Source organism: Miscanthus floridulus, chromosome 6, assembly GCF_019320115.1.
Source record: "Miscanthus floridulus cultivar M001 chromosome 6, ASM1932011v1, whole genome shotgun sequence".
In the NCBI taxonomy this organism is placed as follows: domain Eukaryota; kingdom Viridiplantae; phylum Streptophyta; class Magnoliopsida; order Poales; family Poaceae; genus Miscanthus; species Miscanthus floridulus.
In genome coordinates this window covers 17464588-17486853 of record NC_089585.1, presented here as the reverse complement: position 1 = coordinate 17486853, position 22266 = coordinate 17464588, and the positions used below count along the sequence as shown (strand labels likewise).

At 40.8% G+C, this 22266-nt stretch overlaps 2 protein-coding genes across 2 annotated transcripts; both read left to right on the top strand.

Annotated features, from left to right (window-relative positions):
* Positions 1 to 974: 974 nt before the first annotated feature.
* Positions 975 to 8728, top strand: LOC136460290 (geranylgeranyl transferase type-1 subunit beta-like). Its single transcript, XM_066460051.1, has 20 exons — positions 975 to 1262; positions 2362 to 2437; positions 2523 to 2581; positions 2681 to 2820; positions 3331 to 3386; positions 3483 to 3559; positions 3656 to 3701; positions 3835 to 3959; positions 4528 to 4595; positions 4683 to 4770; positions 4861 to 5001; positions 6082 to 6236; positions 6377 to 6488; positions 6921 to 6939; positions 7147 to 7235; positions 7649 to 7702; positions 7855 to 7925; positions 8022 to 8103; positions 8198 to 8294; positions 8385 to 8728. Exons 1-20 carry the CDS (start codon positions 1107 to 1109, stop codon positions 8453 to 8455), a joined length of 1782 nt encoding a protein of 593 aa, XP_066316148.1. The 5' UTR covers positions 975 to 1106; the 3' UTR covers positions 8456 to 8728.
* A 9946-nt stretch (positions 8729 to 18674) lies between these two features.
* LOC136461791 (very-long-chain (3R)-3-hydroxyacyl-CoA dehydratase PASTICCINO 2A-like) lies at positions 18675 to 21669 on the top strand. Its single transcript, XM_066461096.1, has 9 exons — positions 18675 to 18785; positions 18889 to 19000; positions 19971 to 19989; positions 20223 to 20311; positions 20559 to 20612; positions 20797 to 20867; positions 21009 to 21090; positions 21188 to 21236; positions 21348 to 21669. The coding sequence occupies exons 1-9, from the start codon at positions 18712 to 18714 to the stop codon at positions 21416 to 21418; spliced, it is 621 nt and encodes a 206-aa protein (XP_066317193.1). The 5' UTR covers positions 18675 to 18711; the 3' UTR covers positions 21419 to 21669.
* The last annotated feature ends 597 nt before the right edge of the window (positions 21670 to 22266 follow it).

Sequence of the window (22266 nt, the reverse complement as noted above, 5' to 3'; positions counted from 1 at the left end):
GCACCTTTCTGTCATGTCCTGTCGGTTACTGTCCTTCAGGTGTGTAAGATACAGTCCTCGGTATTGCGGCCGACTTGAGTGTCCTGTCTTACTTGCTCCGTCCATTTTCTGGTCCTCATCGAGCGGGCGTCCCCGGTCAGTTGGTCCCAGTCGGCTCCGACTGCGCTAGTCGGAGATGAGCCGTGAGCAGAGGTTCGGTGCATCCCCGGTCGAAGACGCGGGTCGGAGTCAGAAGTGGTGTTTGGCCATACCTTCTGGTCAGAGAGGCGGGCCAAAGTCGAAAGCGTTGTTCCTTCTTGGCCAGGCCTTTCGGTCGAAGATTGGATCGCCCTTCTGGCTTGTCGTTTAGATATTTAGGCCGACCTAGGAGTTACACGTCGTTCGCAACGTCATCTGTTGGGTCGAGCCTTTGCTGGAAAGCCGATCCATGAGGGACCCGAGTTTATGAACCCGACACGATGTGTTCATAGAAAAAATCATATATTTCTTATTTGGTTTCAGCCAGGCTTATTTAACCAGCCAACAATGTTTTTCTCTCAAACAAACCAGCACGAGCCAGCCCAAACCACGGGATACTTTCAATATCATGGCTTCACCGTCCCCGGCTCTCTCCAGTTCATTTTTTGTCTTGATTTTTGAAACAGCTCCTGCTACAGTGTCGTTGTGCTAAATTTAATGAGGAGTCAGAGCCTCCGAGAGCCCTGCCAAAGGGGTCACACTAACGAAAATGGCGTTTTATCACGGCAAATCTTGCCGCGCCAATACAGATAGGTAGTAGCGTCATTTTGTCATGCCGCGCGATCAAAAGATCAGATCTGTAATAAATTCTAGAAACGGTTATTATTAAAATACTGAGTAAAAAAGATTAAAAATAAAAAAAAACCTTCGATTTACTACCCAGCACTTGCACAGAGTTTGGGTGGAAATGAAAGTCGGTATCCCGTGGGTGCACTCGAGTTCGAGTCGGATCGGGAGAGTTTCCCCAAACAGTGCGCGCACAGGCACTGCTGGTTGCGTCGCCGCGTCCGCGTGACCTTCGATTAGTGGCTGACGGACGCAGGTAGCAAACGAGGATCTCGGGGTACCGCCGGCGCTCGGCCCCGTAGATGGGGAAGCGGGATTTTGAGCGCCTGCACCACGTGGCGTTCTTAGACGCCATGGCCACGGAGCTCCCCGACGAATACGCGTCGCAGGAGGTCAACCACCTCACCCTCGTCTACTTCGCCGTCGGCGGCCTCTCCCTTCTTCGGGAGCTCGACCGGGTAAGATCCCGCCCGGTCCGCTGCGACGCGTCTTTTATCGATCGATCCGCTTGAAGAATTCTGCCGGCGGTTTGTGATGTTCTGGATTCGCCGGGTGCAAAAATTGGATCTTGATTACTTGTTAGGGGCTCTGTGCTCTTGTTCACATTACAGTTAGTGTAATCCGAATTGTATGTATATGCAAAAAATAACATAGATGTAGGCAGCAGTAGATCTGTGCACTTAAGAATTAGTTAGAATTGTAAGATTCTCATCCTAAACACATATTTCCTTTGGAAGAGTAGGGAATTTGTACTTATTTTAGGAGTAGCTTTTAGATGGTAGGCTGGTTAGCAAGGGAGTACCTGGGACAAGGAGGAAGAAGAGGAACATACCAAGCTCGTGACAAGTAAAGCTGATAGAATCGCAGCCCAACACTATTAAATTTCGTTCAGTTGGGGCAACTGGTGTAAGTATAGTATTGATAAAGTAGTTGAAGAATTCATGCTGGTAAGCACAAGTAGTATTCATAATGATAAATGCAGGGGGTTGCAAATACAGGGATAGCTGAATTACACTTATGGATGGATAGCGGACATCTCAATGTTTCTATGAGTGATGTTAACATCTGACCTATAATTAATTAATCTATTAATCTACTCAAGGGAGTTAGAGGCGACAGACTAGTAGGGGGTATAGCTCTTCTTGTCCTGTACATGTCACAATTATATTCACCGTTGTTATGTTCCATATAAAATGTAAGTACTATATTTCTGTCTTTAGGAGAATGGGAGCCCAAAACCCATGTGATGTTGACGTTGCAGTAGCCAAGTGGCGCTGGTGCACTTAATGCGGAGGTCATAGTCTAAATTTTGCTCGTCTCTATCTAGGCAGTTTGGGCAGTTGTCTAAATGCTTTCGTACAGTTGGCTGCTGCCTATATGGTTACTGGTTAAGTTTATGCTAGTCTTTTTTATTGCTTACCATTGGTACCCTCAGGTTTGGCAATGGCATAGTCTAAAGGAGTGAAATGCAGCTTGTAGTACTCTTTGATACCTTGACTCTTCAGTAAGAAGTAATGTAGTGATCTGAGAAGTTGTGCGTCTCTTTTTTCTCTTTAGATTAACAAGGATGAAATAGCCAAATGGGTTTTGTCTTTTCAAGTTCATCCGGAGGCAAATGATGATATAGGTGTTGGTAAGTTTCTCCGTACATTGTTAAAAATAACTACCATGATATCTAAAGTTCCATTCTTGCTATGTAACATTTCATGTGTTTCTAGGTTTGTTCTATGGATTTTGTGGTTCTAGATCAACTCAATTTCCCTTGCCTAATGTGAAGGTATGGGTGGCAAATGCTGATTCTACCTTTTATACACGTTTTCATGTTTGTGTGTGTTTTTTATGATAGTTTCAAATATTAAAGCATGCTCTGTTTCAGGATCCTTGCCGCGATGTTAGTCATCTTGCAAGCACTTATTCTGCCCTTGCTATCCTCAAGATTATTGGCTACGATCTAGCAAGTATTGACTTCAAGGCACTTCTATTGTCTTTGAAAAAGCTCCAGCAACCAGATGGAAGGTACGCATTTATTCCCATATCATGGCCATTATACTTGCAAATTGGTCCTCGAAGTATCTCTGCTTCCACATCTGTAGATCTGCTTACAGTTGAAGATAAAAGTTTCACGCGCCTTACTTGCTCCATTGTGATTTTTGTATCATCATGTAATTGTTCACATCCCTAATTATATTAGGGTTTCCGGAACTTATATGATTACTACTTTGTTCATCTACTAGGCTCGATTGTTGCTACTCCTAAGTCATGTTCTCTTGTTGAGACATACTTTATACATTACTAAATGCCACCTTTACATATCTTTACACTTTCGGCCTTAGTGATCCTGTTTGGGCAGAATGTTAAAGATGCTATGCTATGAGTAAATGCAAATGCTATAGATGCTGTTGTTGCATGTGATCTTGCTTATCAGTGAGATTTTGGTTGGTTGTTAGTCAGCCTAGGAGACTTCCGTTTTATGAATACTGTGTCTTGTTTAATGCATTGGCTTTTTTGACAAGCATCTTTTTGTAGCTTCATGCCTACTCATATTGGTGCAGAAACAGACCTTCGCTTTGTATACTGTGCAGGTGAGGGGCACTGTCCTTTATTTACATTTTACATTAGTATAATACTATATTTTGATTTTTTTATTGATCTAATTAGCATATGATGTGTCTTTGCAGCTGCAATCTGCTCAATGCTAGATGACTGGACAGGAATGGACAAGTTAAAGGCAAAGGAATACATTCTTAACTGCCAGGTTGATTTCCGAAAACTTAGAATGCGCCACATTTTGCATTGAGATGCATACAGCTGCAATGTCCTATTGCCTAATTCTTCTTGTTATCATATGCAGTCATATGATGGAGGCTTTGGTATGGTTCCTGGTTCTGAATCTCATGGTAAGCAATTTCATTTGACCTTTTTATTTGTTACTGTACATATTTATCATCTTCATTTGGAGAACTTAATTTTGCTTGCCACTGGGCAATGGGTCTTTTAGGTTCTCATTGTCTGTCTGTGTTAGCGAGTCAGGTGGAGGAACTTTTTGTGCTGTTGCAGCTCTCCATCTAATGGGCTTCATTCAAGTTGATTTGGCATCTAACTTAAGAGATTCAACGTCAATCGACATATGCATGCTCCTCGAATGGTGCCTTCAGGTTGAACTTGTTCTGAACCATGTCTCCGCAATTAGCCCTCTCGTGCCATCTCATGTGATTCTGTAGCAATAAGAAATTTCTTTTCTTATCTACTATTCTACTACATAAACATGTCAATGTAACACCCCATCCCATTAGTAGCATGTAGTAGTAGTGAAGTTGGCCCAAGTGGCACATGTGGAGTTGTTGTTGGTGGGTTTAGTACCACCTTGGAAGTTTAGGAGGGTGAGGGCCAGCTTATAAGCCTTGTCGTTTCAAACGTAGCACCTCCGGGTTAACCCTTTTACACGAAGTAAGGACGAAAGTATAAGAGAGGTGCTACGCGTATGCAGGTCCGTTCCACGTGCGGAGCTGGGCCATATAAGCAGTTTTGGACGCGGGGTGTTGCAGTCAAAATCTTTTCTTTACCCAATCTGGATAAATGCAGTATTTCTATGCCATGCATTTTCATTCATGTTACCATTTATCTGAAATCAACATAGGCAGAATAACAAAAGTATCTGGATCACGTTCACCACCCAATGGTAAAAAAACCTTACAAACTGATTCCTCTATACCACTTGTGTAGAGACAAGTGACTAATGGAGGATTCCAAGGGAGAAGAAACAAGCCCAGTGATACCTGCTATGCTTTTTGGTAAATTCAATTTGCAATCTATGTACTAGTTATGTGACAAGTGAACAAGACCTGAGTAATTTTCTTGCTTTTAATTTCACTGTACAGGGTTGGAGGTGTCTTGAAGATCTTGGGTGCTTATCACTTGATCGATCGCTGTGCTCTACGGGGATTTTTGCTCACCTGCCAGTCACCTGTAATTGATCTCAAATCTCTTCTATCAGCTTAATGCCTTAATCACATTCTCAGATAACTCAGGATATGTTTTCGTTCACTGTTGCAACAGTATGGAGGCTTCACAAAATTCCCAGATGATCGGATACCAGACATCTACCATTCTTACTATGGCCTGGCAGCCCTTTCCTTGTTGGAAGAGGATGGGCTTGAACCCCTCTGCGTCGAACTGGGGATCCTCTCTGCTGCATTATAGAAACTCGCATTTCTACCAAATCCATTTAGTCTACAATGTTTGGGGTAATCCAGTACCTAGCACAGGCTATACAGCTGAAAGCCAAGGAAGTAAATTTACAGAGAGAGTAAGTTGGTCTGTGTTCTCAGTGTGCTTGTTTGGCTGGGCAGGATCATATATTCATGTAACATTACTCTGAGTGTTTCAAAGATGTGTGATAATCTGATTACAAAAGAAGTGCGATGGGCATGCTAACTGAACCGTCTTCTTCCCAATTAGTTGAGCTAATTGTTGACAGTTGAGTTAGCTGAACGGTTTTATCGTCACTTGGGAAGCTACTCGAATGTTTGATGTTTCCCTTGCGTCTGTTTGGCATAACTAAATGACTTGCGGCTGCTGACGTGAACAGCTTTATATACCATGCTTCGGCCATGTTCGCTTGTTTTATAATCCGTATTTTTAACTTATTTTTTAGTCAAAACAGTGTTTTTCTCTTATAATAAATCAGCTGGAACAGTGTTTCGGTTTGTTCGAAGCGAACGGGGCGAACACAACATTTTGTTTCAGTTTATACTCTTTAGACATATGCGCACTCTCCGCCTTTCTCACAGATTTGAGCTGAAAAATCAGTTGGAACTCTGGATCAAACAGCAGCTACTGTTTTGGTCACAGGGTTACCGTGACTGAACTGAAAAGGGATAAAAGATTGACGACTGCCGATGGATAAAAAATGTACCTTTTATTGGAGAACTGAAAAGGGAAGAAAATAGAAAGGGCATGTTCATTGTACAAGTCCAGTACTACACTTGTGACAGAGATTTGCTGATCACACGGATGGAATTGGCGCGGGCGGCGGGCTGGCAGTTACGCAGCTGCAGTGGCAATAACTCCCGCTGCCCACCGGCTCACCTGTCCTCCATCCGCCCCGATCCGATTCCAATTCAATACCAAATTCAATCCGGCCAGTGGTTGGCCCGCCGCTGCCAGATCGAATCGAACTCTCAATACGTGCAGCCCACTACCGAGACGCCGAAGCTCTATTTCATGCCATCTGATCTGATGCGTGTGGCGTCTCTGCTTTTACTAGATCATCAGTAGCCAGCTCAGGAGCCTGGTCAGAGTAGCCTAAAGCCCATCCAGTCCCGTCCCAGCGTCTTCTCCCTCCTCACCGCGGCTCCGGCGATGGCGGGCGTCGGCTCGGCGTTGCGGCGGCTCTACCTCTCCGTCTACAACTGGGTCGTCTTCTTCGGATGGTCCGTCCGTTGCCCCCGCCCCCCGCTGCGTGCTCCTCTGTTCTGTTCTTCTTGGGTTCCGGATGGATCTTCCTCCTCTAGCTCCGTTGGCCGTGTCTGGGTTTTTGATTTGGTGTTTCTTTGATCTGGGGGTGTCGCAGGGCGCAGGTGCTGTACTACGCGGTCCTGACGCTGCGGGAGAGCGGGCACAAGGCCGTCTACGCCGCCGTCGAGAAGCCGCTGCAGTTCGCGCAGACAGCCGCCGTCATGGAGGTCAGCTGTTTCTTTTTCCTCACCCATTTTTATTTAGCAGTACTTTGGTAGTGCACTTCAGTTTGCTCGGTCACAGTAAAGCTGTAAACTTGGCTCAGTTTCATATTTTTGCTCAGCTCATGAAGTCTGGATCTATCCTAATAGAAATGATTACTGCTGTAAAGTTTGAGTACTACAAGCAAAATTGTCTTGTAGTTCTTGGTAGGAAGAACTGCTAATCAACTAGATTGATGTGTGCAATTACATAAATTTTACTTGTCGCAGCAAAATCTTGCAGTGGTTCAAATTCTGTAATATGCTTTTGCTGTGCTAGATAAACTCTGTGAAATTTCTAGTGCCGTAGTTCAAGTCCATGTTTTACCCACATGAAGATTGTGAGGTACTAACTGACCTTTCTGTGTTTTTCTGGTGGTGGCCATGTTGGTGCTTCAGATTCTTCATGGGCTCGTAGGTATGGTGATGTTGGTGGACATTTATCCCTTTTTCTTATTATAGTCCGTCCAATCAAAGCAGTACGATACATGAACATCAGTCTAGATCTTCAACACATCAGACAAGAAAGTTTCCGAGGAGGGTTAGATATAAGAAAAATATGCTTTCTTCACTATTGGGGTATCACTTTTTTGTCACTATTCTGATAAGTTTGTCTTCTTTATAGGGTTGGTGAGGTCTCCGGTCTCTGCAACTCTTCCACAGATTGGATCCAGGTTGTTCCTTACATGGGGTGTTTTGTGGAGTTTTCCTGAGGTATCATCACTAGCAAGTCTTCATGTTTTCATATATGACATCCATTTATTTTAGGAATACGTCGTAATTTGTTCATGAACTTTAGAGTTTCCATTTTGTAATTTTGTATTTTAGATTAGATACATATCAATGTGTTGGCGTGTTGCTGGGGCCTTGACTTATGACACGGTTCTAGGTTTAAAAGCATTTGCTAAATTTTGTGACTTTTTGGACTAAGTTAAGGTTAGCCAATTATTTAATTTTCAAGTCCGATAATGGAATAAGCAACTATGAGTACGCATTGTACAAGTTTCTACACCAGGCACATTAGAAAAGGATATTGCGCTTTTACCTTTTGCATCCTATTTCAATTTTTTTTCTATTGTGAGTAAACAATTGTATTATTTGTTGACAGTGTGAACCTTGTTTGGCAGACCCAGTCACATCTTCTTGTTACTACCCTGGTCATAAGCTGGTCTATCACTGAGGTACAAATTACTTGATGTAATTCTCTAAATTACTCACGTGTAACTACCATTGAATTCAGTACTTTATTATATGTTGCTATAAAACCTAGAGTAAATTTTGTTATGGTCTGAATTTCAAAGTAATCTTAATAGGAATTGCTGGTTTCTTGCAGATCATCAGATACTCTTTCTTTGGAATGAAGGAGGCATTTGGCTTTGCACCTTCCTGGTTATTATGGCTTAGGTAAATTTGGATTTGCTCCAAATCTGGAAAGTAATCTTACCACCTTTGTCATTGAAGTTTCCCCTAAAAGTGTTTTTGCATACTGATTGTCTGCAGGTACAGCACCTTTATGTTGTTGTATCCTACTGGTATCTCTAGTGAAGTTGGTCTGATCTACATTGCCTTGCCTTATATGAAGGTACACTGATCTTACTAGAAAACTGAAGAGGTCCACATGTTGTTCAGCTTATAACTATCGTTTTTAACTATTTTTTTGTGTGGACCAATTTCAGGCATCGGAGAAATACTGTCTTAGGATGCCCAACAAATGGAACTTCTCATACGATTACTTCTATACATCTATTCTTGCCCTCCTGATTTATGTTCCAGGTAAGCCTTCCCCCCTCAACCGCCCTCCATTTTTCTATTTGCGTTAGTGTCTTATAAGAAGGTGCCTTGTTTCACTTTGGACCACCGCAGGAAGTCCGCACATGTACCGTTACATGCGCTCACAGAGGAAGAAGGCACTATCAAAGGCCAAAGCGGCATAATGCTGCTCAAGGGCTCTGTAGATTGGTTTGTGTGATGTTGGAATGTGCCTTACGGCTCAAGTTTTCGACATTTCCGGTAGAATCTAGTGATTGGGGATATTATTAGATTGGAGCTCTTCATATGAACTGCCCCATACGTGTAATGTGTTGTACCGGAATCATTTCAGCTATCAGCTGTTGCATGGTTAAATTGTAATTTGCTCCAAATCACCCCCCAATTGGGTGAATTTCCATGTTGATTATATGGCAATGTGTTTCGCATCCTTCTCTCAACTGGTAGTGTTCTCTTGTTTCTAGCAAACAATATATGATTGATTATTATCCAGTGCCAGGAACATTATCATGCTCTAGCTATAGTAGTTGATGTATCACTTTCTGTAGTGAACTTATTTTCTATTGAGAAGCTGAGATAAGTGTCATTTTATTATCTCTTTTTGGGAGGAAATTAATATCATTCGGCACTGGGGATTCAGATTGCAAAAGCCCCCAGGCCTCAGCCTGGCCCACATGTTAACTTCTGTCACCTTATAGTTCAAACACCATCACTGATTGCAATAGATTTTCCCCATCCGCTGGCTCCCATCGGAAAAAAAAATTCTATGTGACGGTGTAGCGGTGTCGCACAGAGGATTCTATGCGATGGTGTCGCATAGAATTTTTTTCCCCTCCCGTCGCACCCTCCGAAGGCCAACGGATCCCAACTATGCCGCTGTGTCCCTCTCTGGTGCCACTGGACGCCATCTATGCCGTTGTGTCCCTCTCTGGTGCGAGCGGTCTCTGGTGGCTTTACTTCATTGCTGCCGGTTACCTCGCAGATTCATCGAAATTGCGACCCCATCTATTGCAGCACAGACTTATGGGCTTGTATGAACTCTAAACTAAAGTAAAAAAAAAAAACAAATTTGGTCTAAATTGTTTACCGGTGTGATCTTGTTTCGGCCTCACTAAAGATGGCAACGGGGACCCGATCCCCGATTCCCCGCGGGGAATTCCCCTATTAGGGGACGGGGATGGAGTCAAATATGTCCCCACGGGGATCTAAACGGGGAGAAAACGTCCCCCGTCGGGTTTGGCGGGGACGGGTCTGGGGGAGCATTCCCCGTCCCCGATACCCGCATCCCCGCCCCGTTTATATACAGGCTTTGCTCTCTTTCCTGATGGCCCAACCAGCCCACGAAGGCCCAATGTCTTCTGAGTATATATAACAGCAATAACCCTAGTTCTACACCTTTGTGATGATTAATATCCTGCTTCTTGCTATTTAGCTATTTTTGGATTGTGATTCGTGGTGTGCTCTAATATTGTGTCGATGAACTCATGTGAATGATGATGAATTAACCTGAATGGTGATGAACAAATGCGGGGACGGGGATCCCCGACGGGGATTTTTCCCCTCGCGGGGGCGGGGATGGGGGAGAAATCGTCCCCGTGAGCTTTGGCGGGGACGGGGACGGGGATTTTTTCTCCCCGCGGGGACGGGGATGGGGAGGCAACCTCCGACGGGGAATTCCCCGTTGCCAGGTCTAGGCCTCACCGAAATGGATAAATCTCGCAGAAATTTGATCGTTTTAGACTGAATCACATAATCATAGTCACAACTAACACCCCTTTCTCTTCTTTAAAATAAATACTCCTCCATCCTAAATATATAAGGCATGATGCATGCATTTCAAAATTCAAACTTTGCTATTTTGTACTCACAATTAGTCTAACCATAGCAAAGGTTTATATTAAAATTGGGATCCTAGGTACGATTTTTTTTTTGCCCAATAGATCATAGAATAATATCATAATATTCAAATCCTATCAGATTCTACAAAATATATTTTTATAAGACTTCTAATGTCATAAAGATTGAAGTCTACAATATTGATATTTATTGATCTAACTAACATTTTAAAGTTTAACTCAAATTATTTACATTATTATTTTTCAATACACCTTAACTTTAAATAGCATTTTGTCATCCAAATCATTTTAAAAAGTTATTTTTATCTCAATTGTTATGTAGTATGATAGGATCAAGATCCTATCATTCTTATGGGATTATATGGAACTTTCATATAAGATCAAGATATCACTATATAGGAATCCTGCTTCCAAAAGCGGGCTAATGGATAGGGCCACGTCGCCCGCGAACCTTTCTGTAGCTTGGAAATATAGTATATTTGAACAGATATTCCGGACAAGTACGCCAAATTGAGATCAAACAATCTTTTTTGTCGGTGATTAGATCAAGCATCCATTTCTTCTGGTCTTCTAGATTCTGTATGATACAAAATCAAGTAGATGTATAGTGCTATAGTACGAGCTAGCTCAAATATCCAAGACATGCCTCCATTTCCTATTTATCACTAGTTTGTAATGGATGCTTTACCCTGATCAATATATGTACTTTATCCAGGTTCAATCGGTCACCAGCACACTTATGACAATCTTTCCAACTGTTATATACCAATCCAGCATATTAGATTGACTTCCTCCAAGCAAACCTTCAAAGAAGCTGTGTAGAAGAAAATTATATACAACAAAAATCCAATGGTCATTGAAGAAAGAACAATGAAGAGCAGACCTGGTGCAAGCGGTAGAGTCTTACCGCCTATGACCGGAAGGTCCCGGGTTCGAGTCGCGGTCTCCTCGCATTGCACAGGCGAGGGTAAGGCTTGCCACTAACACCCTTCCCCAGACCCTGCACAGAGCGGGAGCTCTCTGCACTGAGTACGTCCTTTATTGAAGAAAGAACAATCCATTAGATTTGTAATTGAGGCATTTACATAAGAAACGAATTATCGAAACATCATGCCATCTCAGTCAATAATTACACATTTGTCTGTTGATTTAACTGTTGGTAATTTCTGAGAGAAATCTTTTTATAGATCTCCTGGTTTTGCTGATTGGCGAACCAACTGTTGGTTACGGTTAAATTGTTGCTTACCTTTATGGATTGCATCTCGTGCAGCACATCGACTCTGACATAGATTCTCCAATTGATTTAGCAAAATCATACATGCAGTCATTACCTCTGTGGCATTCCCCATTCTTAGGCAATCAAAACTTTAATGCATCACCCTTCAAATAACCTTGCTCATCACAAAAAAAATTAATAGAAGACATTTTAGTACTGGGCATACTTATACATGGCCTAGGCTTTTATACCAATGTATTAATAATCTAATCTGTGACATATGCTTAGTTTCAGAAAATCTTACTCGTATAAGATCGAGGCATATAATTGATTGTTGCGATTTACCATTATATTATTTAACTGCTGCATTGGCAATGTCCTAAAGTTTGTCCTCTTATATGATTCTTTAAATGATATGCTTGTAGATCCGATAAAAATTCACCACTGAGCTCACCCAAAATATACGATGCTCAGCTCATTATATTATTTACCTACGCGCTGGTATGCCCTAAAGTTTGCCTCTAATATGATTCTTAAAATGATATACGTGTCGATCCGAGAAAAATTCACCACTGACCTCACCCAAAAAGACGATGATCAGCTGCTGATCAAACAAATGCCTCCTCAGGTAATGTGTACACTGAACAGTAAGTGTTTTCTATTGCAGGCCCAAAGCCGTCATTATTAGGCTGTCATCAAGCAATGGATGAAGAAGCATATGAAAAACTTGAGTCTATGTGATGTGAGAAATTTTGGTCGACAAGTCAACAGATTTATGTATCAAGTGAGCAACCCAAAAGCTATGGAGCATGAACCTCGGGCTCTGTTTTTGTGTTCTGCAATGAAGAAATGCATAAGCTCTGCTGACTATATTCATCCTGCTTGTGCTCAAACAAGTTGCTGCATTTTCCTTGCTACTGCGAGGATTCTGGCCAGAGAAAAAAGAGGTAGTGGTCTTGGTTGATATCTGATAGACAAGATGAGAAGATTTCACTGTAGCCGATGGAGGTGCTTCGGGCTGCTTCAATGCGAGGGAGAATGATACAAGCTTGCTGAGATTATTAAGATGAATCTATTTTTCTGTACATACTCCCTGTTTTACATGTAGCAGCTATGTTCGCATTTCCGATCTGAGTTCATCAACATGGAGACTGGGAGAGAAAAGCATAAATAAGCATGTATCACAATTTGAAGGTCAATCATGACCTATGCTCCTCAATTGGGTTCTAAAGTATAGCTCGTCACATGTAAATTTAGTATGCAATAATATATCTGTCAATTGTAATTTTCAATATGCATATAATTGCAAAGAGTTAAATGTACTCGTTGTATTAATATGTCAATAAAACTTTATCTGGTTTGGTCAGCCATGGAGAGAGGACAAGACCAATAAAACTATTGTTCCACTCTGCCTAAGTCCATTTAAGACAAAAAAAAAATATATCTAACCTTAAGATGGCAGTAGAAAGCCACCCTATTCCACCTTCTTTTACTTAATTAATATGGATAATTTTATCATGCCCCTGCATTCACTAAGCCCAGAGTATATGATGGTCCCATATTTATATTAGATCGCTGATCAAGTAAGAAAATTGCTGATCATACTTTGCTAACTGTTGAGCGCAGAGCTTCATTTAACAACTAAAAACTAAGACATGTAACGCATAAGGATTGTTACCTGAAAAATAATGCTTTCTCATGTAATAATCCTACAACTACCATTTTTACTCATTGATACCTTTTTGAGTTGAATGGGTTACAGCTTACAAGACATCTCTATGGGTTAAAACAACTTAAAAGTGTTTTTTCTTCATGCTAGCCCCATATAATGATGAAAGATAGTTAGAATGGGCGACTATTTCCATTTGCATAGTCATCAATCACTAAAGCCAATTCAAATAGCCATATGAGGTTGATGCTTCTGCTCTGCATTTTGATACCGCACCAGTTAGAATGGGCGACTATTTCCATTTGCATAGTCATCAATCACTAAAGCCAATTCAAATGGCCATATGAGGTTGATGCTTCTGCTATGCATTTAGATACCGCACCATGGCAGTGGCATTATCTTAATTGGCTGCAAGGTTGGCACTTTTAGCCCACAGTAAAAAATCGAAGCAAGGTTGTACAGCTCAAAATTCTGGTGGTCAGGAGTCGGATAAAAAATCTAGGAGAATTTAGTAGTTAAGAGTAGGTATTAAACTCTACTAGACTCGATTTTTTGTTCATGTTAACTGAATAATTGCAGAAGCTGTGTAAAAGAATGGTCATTTGGAAGTTTATTCTTTTTTTAGCCTGAGCTAGCTAGCATATTTTTTGGATTTTAGCTGATTGACAAGTTAAATCCACGACTTTTATGTTGGAAGATGATGCACGTTGTATATACAGTCTATGAAAAAAAAAAGTGAACCAAACTTTGGTATTATTTTCAACACCAACTTGTCCTGATTACATGGAGTGCTGCCATTATTGTGAATCTGGTTTTAATGATGTCTAATACAATACAATGTGGCTCAATGTCACCTATCACTACTTGTTGGTGCTCATGATAAGTATTTGAGAATCTAAGGTGTTACGACGAGTCAGTGACATCATAAATCATATAATAGCAAGCATATCATGATGGCATGGTCTATCTACTTCAACGAAAAAGGTTACGCTTCAACTCCAAATTGTAAAAATAGGAATATGGTATTCTTATATATTGTATTGTATATATGCCTATGACCAAGTCGCATGTATAAAATCAGTTTTACTTTAGCTAAAATCTCGAAACACTATTAAGCAGCATGGTAGTGACTCTCCACTACAACCTGCCGATATTATAGTTGCAGACTACTGATCACGATTCACAAGCCATCATTGCCTGAGCTCGAGCTCTGCTTCCACTTGCAGTATGAAGCAAAAAAGTGAAGGAACTGCTGAGAGTAGTAAAAGATAAAAGAAATATCTAAGCTTTACAACATAAAGAACTTTGGACCATGCGTCATTACTTGGAACATTGGGGTAATGCCTGATCCTTCAGCTATCATTCCAATGCCTCTCACTTCTCTAGGTTGGTACTTAAATGACCCTACGTTAGGGAAGCATTACTTCAATATTGAAAGACCACAATGCATACCATGAGTATATGTACATTTTTATTAGTAAAATACTCCCTCAGATTGAAAATAGATATTATATTATCGTTCTCAACTTCTTTCAGATACATGTCATCCTAGAACTTCTAGGTATTTTTTTGCTGTTTTATCCATTTCTTGCCTTTGCTAAAATAAATGCTATCACTCCCACAAAACAAACAAACATCTCTTTCTAGTGTCGCAAAAAGGAAGGTCCTCAAAAGATTATAGAGAAAATAGTATTATAAGGTGGACCATGTATGAATATCTTTGGTCCTTTTGCAGACAAACAATTGCCGATTTTCATCTAACAGAATTGCTGAGACGTTCTTCCTTGGGGGTATATCTTCTGATCGACCACATCGAACACAGTATGAGTTAGCTCTTGAATTTGTATAGATCATAAGCAAAAAGGTTTAGGCACCATGGTCTGGTCAAGATCTGAAGCGGTCATAATGTGGGCAGAAGCATCGAGCCTATCCGTCGAAGTGCTCCTATGAAGATTTGTGGGAAAAGTTGGGTGCTTCTGCTGTTCAGTTCCCACAAAGGAGATGGCAAACAACAACAATTTGTTCCTTGTGTGTTCTTTACCTACCCTTTGGTCAACTAGTGATGAGGTCTTGTTAATATTATAGATGAAGAAGAGAAGGTAAATATGATTTGTGCCTCAAGAAATTGAGGCCACTAACAATCGTCGTTAAGGACTCAGAAACAGAGAGGCAAGAGATCGTCACATTATTGAATCATGTAAAATTTAGGCAAGAGCTTCAGTTAATTTATGGATCCCATGAAGTTCACAAGACATGACATTAAACATCTCATATATACTCTTGAAGAAAAATAAATTCAATCCAGGTATTATGGATGGATGTGTGTCAACTCTAAGACATTACTGAGTTTCAGGCTGTGAGTTGAAGCAGATAGGAAAAATTTAAAATTTATACTACACAGGCGAAGCAAAAGCAAGTGCAGAATACAAAAGGATTCTTATACAATTGGGTGAATTTACTTTCATATTTAGCAGAAGTGTATCGTGGCAGCAATACTGAGCACCAATTGAGAATATATCATGTAAAGAGATTGAGGGCAGACCTTCCATTTCCCAGTTGTCACACCTTACACCCTAGCACTTTGTCGTGGATTCATCTTCTCAGGTTGTGTATTTCCCAGTACAGAATCGCCCCCCGTGGGTACGGCTGGCCATGAGTCGCCGGTGCGAGCGGCGGCGCACAAGCCATCGGCTCAGCTCCCTTAGCGCGGTAGGCCACCGACGCAGGTCCCTGCCACCAGCGAATTGGCGAGGCAGCGGGCTCCAGGCGCCGCGGGGGCTCCCGGCGCGGCAGCGGGCTCCAGACGCTGCGGCATCCAGACGCGGCGCCGGCTCCCGGCACGGTGCCCTGGTCCCTGGCCACGCCAAGCCCACGCGCAACGCCACCGAGCATCCGCCTCGTCCCATCTCGGCGTCGACGCTCCAAATACTCCGGCGACACGCGTTGAAGAACGGCGACACATCCCCGTGGAAGACGCCACTGTCTTGGTGCTGCGGAGGTATGCTAGCACACGCAAGGTCTCTCGTTCGTTAGAAAAACTAGGCACATCTTGAGTGCCATTTTGAGCCAATAGTTGATTTCTAGAATCTAGACACCCTTGACCACGTATTAATAATCTAATCTGTGACATATGCTTAGTTTCAGAAAATCTTACTCGTATAAGATCGAGGCATATAATTGATTGTTGCTATTTACCATTATATTATTTAACTGCGCATTGGCAATGTCCTAAAGTTTGCCTCTTATATGATTCTTTAAATGATATACTTGTAGATCCGATAAAAATTCACCACTGAGCTCACCCAAAATATACGATGCTCAGCTCATTATATTATTTACCTACGCGCTGGTATGCCCTAAAGTTTGCCTCTAATATGATTCTTAAAATGATATACGTGTCGATCCGAGAAAAATTCACCACTGACCTCACCCAAAAAGACGATGATCAGCTGCTGATCAAACAAATGCCTCCTCAGGTAATGTGTACACTGAACAGTAAGTGTTTTCTATTGCAGGCCCAAAGCCGTCATTATTAGGCTGTCATCAAGCAATGGATGAAGAAGCATATGAAAAACTTGAGTCTATGTGATGTGAGAAATTTTGGTCGACAAGTCAACAGATTTATGTATCAAGTGACCAACCCAAAAGCTATGGAGCATGAACCTCGGGCTCTGTTTTTGTGTTCTGCAATGAAGAAATGCATCAGCTCTGCTGGCTATATTCATCCTGCTTGTGCTCAAACAAGTTGCTGCATTTTCCTTGCTACTGCGAGGATTCTGGTTAATACCTGATAGACAAGATGAGAAGATTTCACTGTAGCTGATGGAGGTGCTTCGGGCTGCTTCAATGCGAGGGAGAATGATACAAGCTTGCTGAGATTATTAAGATGAATCTATTTTTCTGTACATACTCCCTGTTTTACATGTAGCAGCTATGTTCGCATTTCCGATCTGAGTTCATCAACATGGAGACTGGGAGAGAAAAGCATAAATAAACATGTAGCACAATTTGAAGGTCAATCATGGCCTATGCTCCTCAATTGGGTCCTAAAGTATAGCTTCGTCACATGTAAATTTAGTATGCAATAATATATCCGCCAATTGTAATTTTCAATATGCATATAATTGCAAAGAGTTAAATGTACTCGTTGTATTAATATGTCAATAAAACTTTATCTGGTTTGGTCAGCCATGGAGAGAGGACAAGACCAATAAAACTATTGTTCCACTCTGCCTAAGTCCATTTAAGACAAAAAAATATATATCTAGCCCTAAGATGACAGTAGAAAACCACCCTATTCCACCTTCTTTTACTTAATTAATATGGATAATTTTATCATGCCCCTGCATTCACTAAGCCCAGAGTATATGATGTCCTATATTTATATTAGATCGTTGATCTAAGTAAGAAAATTGCTGTTTTCACTTGTTTATTTGTACATAAAACAGGACCATCTATAGTACAACGGCCGTCCACTGGCCATATGCGGCAACGCCGCGTTCTTTTCTAGTTACAAAATCTATAATACATCATAAGATAGGTATTGTTTTGCTTGATAGGATTGTAATGTCGTAAGGTTTAATGATTGGATCAAAATCATAACAACCTTGATCACTAGTCTCGACTTCAATTACTGGACTTCATGAGGGTCAAGTCCGGTTTGCTTGATATCAGTACCTAAATATTTCTTACAATGTTGTCTATCTGGGTTTTCATGGACTCACGATGGTTGTCTAGCCACGTGGCACAAATAGGCCACATGCTCAACGACTTATGACGCTGCGAAATTTGGTTAATGTCAAAGAGGAAATGCTCGAACTATATCGCATCGATTTGGTACTTGGGAGGGTTATATCGGCATGTAAAAATCAGTCATGGTGTTTTGTACCCAAAAAAAATTCAATGTTGGAGTGTGCATGGAACTGGTTTATATATGTACTGTTTTAAGTGTGTTCATTTGAGTGTTCATATACTGCAGGATTATCCTGGATCATCTTGTGATTTTAAAGAACAGTAAGCTTCTAGCTGAGAGCTGGTTTATTTCCTGTGAACTACTTGCTGGCACATGGCAGTTGAGTAATGCTTTTATTGCTTCTAGAGCTGTTGATGAGTGCCCTCTTCCTAACGCGCCTTAGCTACATGGCTGGTGAATGATGTTAACACTATCTTAGCGTACGTACACCAGTACTACATGTTTTTCAGCTTATTCTTCGTGGCATCTATGCACATTTTCTTTTCCTATAACCAACCTGAGTTTTGAATCAAACTTGAGTCGTCTTGAATATCGATGTTACTTTCCTGATCAGTCATCAGCGACTCAGCTAAGAAAAGGGTGGTGTTAACCCTTTTCACAAGTTCACATATGACTAATTGACTATACATATTGGTATCTGAAGAAATACAAAACAGATAAATAAAGAAAATAACTTTTTTAGATAAATATAAGTTGTACTGTACTATATGCTACCAGCTGTTCAGAGGAAATTTGCAGGTCATAATATGCTTGGATTTTTTGCGTGGGTGCCTAGGTGGTGGCTGGTAAGCAGTAGCAGCAACGACAGTTACTGCCACTTTGCACTGACCAACTAAGATCAGTTTTTGATGCGTCTGATTCATATGTTTTAGGTCAAAGCCACCACCTTAAAGCCATGGCCTCAGTGTCTTCCTCCCTGCAACTCTTCAATGGCAGGTGACGACGGGTCGGTGGTTCGGCGGCTCTACCTCTCCGTGTACAACTGGGTTAGCTTCTTCGGATGGTTAGTAGATAGATTCGCCTATTTTCAGTTCCTGATCAGGTCTCTCTTGGATTGGACATGAGCCTGTTGGTTTGATTTGGGTTCTTGGATTTGAAATCTGCAGGTTGCAGGTGCTATACCACGCAATCTTGGCGCTGTTAGGCGGTGGCCATGAGGCCGTCTATGATGCTGTCAAGCTGCCACTCCTGTTTTCACAAACTGCTGCCTTTACAGAGGTAATCTTAGCCTAGTCGCATGTTTTATCGAACATCTTAATGTAACTCTAAAGATCACAAGTCTAGGATTTGAAACTCTCTCATCTCGTTGGTCATTTCGAAATGGATCCAGTGTTATGAGCAGCTTTCTCTGACTCATGATGCCCACATAGATTCGATAAAAGAAAATTTTGTCAACAGACGTTGATATTCATTGAAGTCCCGTTACTCTTAAGATGCATTTTTGGCATGCTACATTTGCTAATTATACCACTAGGTTCAAATTTTTAAAACTTGCATTAAACCTCCCACGTGGCATGATGATTAATTGTGCAACAAGAACACTATCACCCGTCCTAGCAAATGGGAATCCTTCCTATGAGGTATTTGGTCGAGAAAAACTCATACTAAATGTTAAATGCTAAATACTAGGAGCCCGACGTCACTAGGAGAAGTTGTAGATTCTGGTTGTGTTTTTAATGTATCAGGTACATATTTTGCTAGAAAGATTATATTGTCCAACGGGCACACTTACACGTACGTGTAAAAATTAGCCAATGAAAATCTATCTGTTTGAATCATTAATACATGTGATGAACATTTTCGGAAAAAGGAAATGTTGCATTTAATTAATATGTGATGAACATCAACATGACAAGCAAGTTTTGGTAAACTAGATACTTAGATAGACAAGTTTTCAGCTGAGACTAAAATTTTGTCAATATAATTTATGTATGTTTAATGCCAATATTTGTAGAAGTCCGCTTGAAGCATTTTATCCATTCCTTTATTAACAATAGAAAGAGAGTTTTATATCCAATCTTTCAATTTAGCTGTTATGCACTTATACCTTTGTGGTCCTACAAGAAACTTTGTGGAATTCCTTGTATCATCCTAACCGTGGATTATCAGTTTCTATATTTCTTTGCACATCTGTACTAATTTACTAAGTAATTGAGTTTCACTGGTGATGGTGTCGCTGGTAGCACAGATTCTTCACTCCATTACAGGTCAGAGGCTCTTATTTCTCTCCCATTTATGTTTTTTTCACTAATCACTATCCTTGTTAGTCATGATATTTTAGCTATTGCATGCAATCTTTATCAGAACTGACTTTCTGTTATGAAAATAATTCCTCAAAGATTTCAACATGAAAGTACTAATTTTCAAAAATCGACTCTCTTGTATTGATGTTTTTTAAAAAAAAAAAAACTGCAATGATGATATGTTGAACTGCTCAAAGGGTTTGTGAGATCTCCAATCAGTGCAACTCTTCCACAAGTTGGTATAAGGACATCAGTTCTCTGGTTCATCGTGTGGAGTTTTCCTGAGGTATCATTAGCTCTTGATTTTTTTCATATAAACATTAGATAGGTTCTGGTTTAAAGGACGTGCTAAATAAAGAAAACATAGTGATCTGTTCAACTCCCAAACTAGAATGTCAATTAAGCCACAGATAAGACAGCACAATGGTGCATCTTTGAGACTGCTCTGTTTTCTTCAGTTTAGTAAACAGTTACTTGGTTGGGTTCTCAAGCTTAAGAAGACTATATGATCAATGTGCACGTTTGTCATGCAGACACAGTCTCATGTCTTCATTACTTCCTTGGTCCTAAGCTGGTCCATCACTGAGGTACGTAAATACTAATACGTTGAGCAGATGACCTGCAGTACCCCTGAGTTCCTAAAGTAAAAACAGAAAAAGTGGGATACTGTGAAGTTTCTTATGGTGATATTAATGTCAAAACTTAGTGTTTCCAAAATTTCAGAGTATATACTTTATAAAAAAAGAAAAAGAAACTGCTGACTGATTGCAGGTCATCAGATATCCTTTCTTTGGTTTGAGGGAGGCATTTGGAATCACACCTTTCTGGCTCCTATGGCTCAGGTTGGTACAGCTTCCGAACACATCCCACTGTTGTTCCACACAGACCTGAAACAAATCGGTGATACACCTTTTTGCAATTTCTGTTTAAATTGAACCACTCCCTGAGTCCCTGTTGTTTTCCCAACCTTTTGGTTTTTGAAGGTACAGCACGTTCATTGTACTCTATCCTATCGGGCTTATCAGTGAGGTCGGCTTAATCTTCACTGCCATGCCTCACATGAAGGTAAGTAAACCTTTGTGAAATGAAGAAACCAGGAGCCCATGCTGCTTAGGCTCAGCTGGGCAACGAGTTTGACCTAATCTTGGCAACAACTTTGCAGGGAAGAACCTTCTATATCTGCGCTGCATTGACCACTATCTACATTCCAGGTGCACTTCCCACGCTATTCCTGTTGCCCATTTAGCTGCCGATCTTCATCGTAGCAGAGTAGGGATCTGACATGAGATGACGCTCTGCATGCTGCTTCTTTTGGCTCTCAGGATTCCCACACATGTACCGTTACATGCTCGCCCAGAGGAAGAAGAACCTATCCAAGGTGAAAGACGCATGACGCTCCAGACGAGCCTCATTATCCTAGACATGTTCTTCCTTCTCAGAAGTTCTCTTGTGCTAAGCCGGTCCTTTAGAAGTAACTAAAAAAAGACTTATATGTTTGTATTGGTCGGATGACCTTTAGGTCCATTTGAACACCGGGTGTACCTCCGTGTGACCAATTAAAACTCTGTAAGCCTTTGTCGATTTATAGATGTGAGAGTTTCAAATGTAAGACCACCAGTCATGTTCAACTGTTAAAGTGACGCTTTTGTATATCTTGCTCTCTAATTGTTGTAGCTGGACAAAAGCTTCTTCTTCTGATAGTGGGAGATGAAAAAGATTGCTGATTGCAACAAATTCTTCGACAGCCACCAGTTTGCCCTATCAATGCCGTTTTGTCCCTCTCTAGATTTTTAAATTCATCTTTTTTAAAAAAAATGTTTTTAAAAAATATAAAACTATACTAACTGCTGCCGATTGAAGCGGGGAAGGACATACCGCCTGTTAAGCTAGCGGAATATTGGTTACCGCCATTTGAATTGACCGAATATCTTTTTTCTGCCAGTTTGTCTTAAAAATCATAACTTTTATATATGAATTTAGATAAAGATAAAATTTATATGAAAGTTGTAAAGAGAAAAGAGATTCATAACTTTTTAGTTTATGACCTTTTCATTTATTGATACATAAAAAATTGGTACAATACTCAGATCTATATTTGTAGATCTAAATATTATATTGATTACTTTAGTACCGATGGCTTCAAGCGAAAACGTTATGTCGACCATGGTGTTTTGTACAAACAAAACCTATGATCGAGTTCCATATGTCAAATTATATATTTGTGCATTAGATTAGTTTATA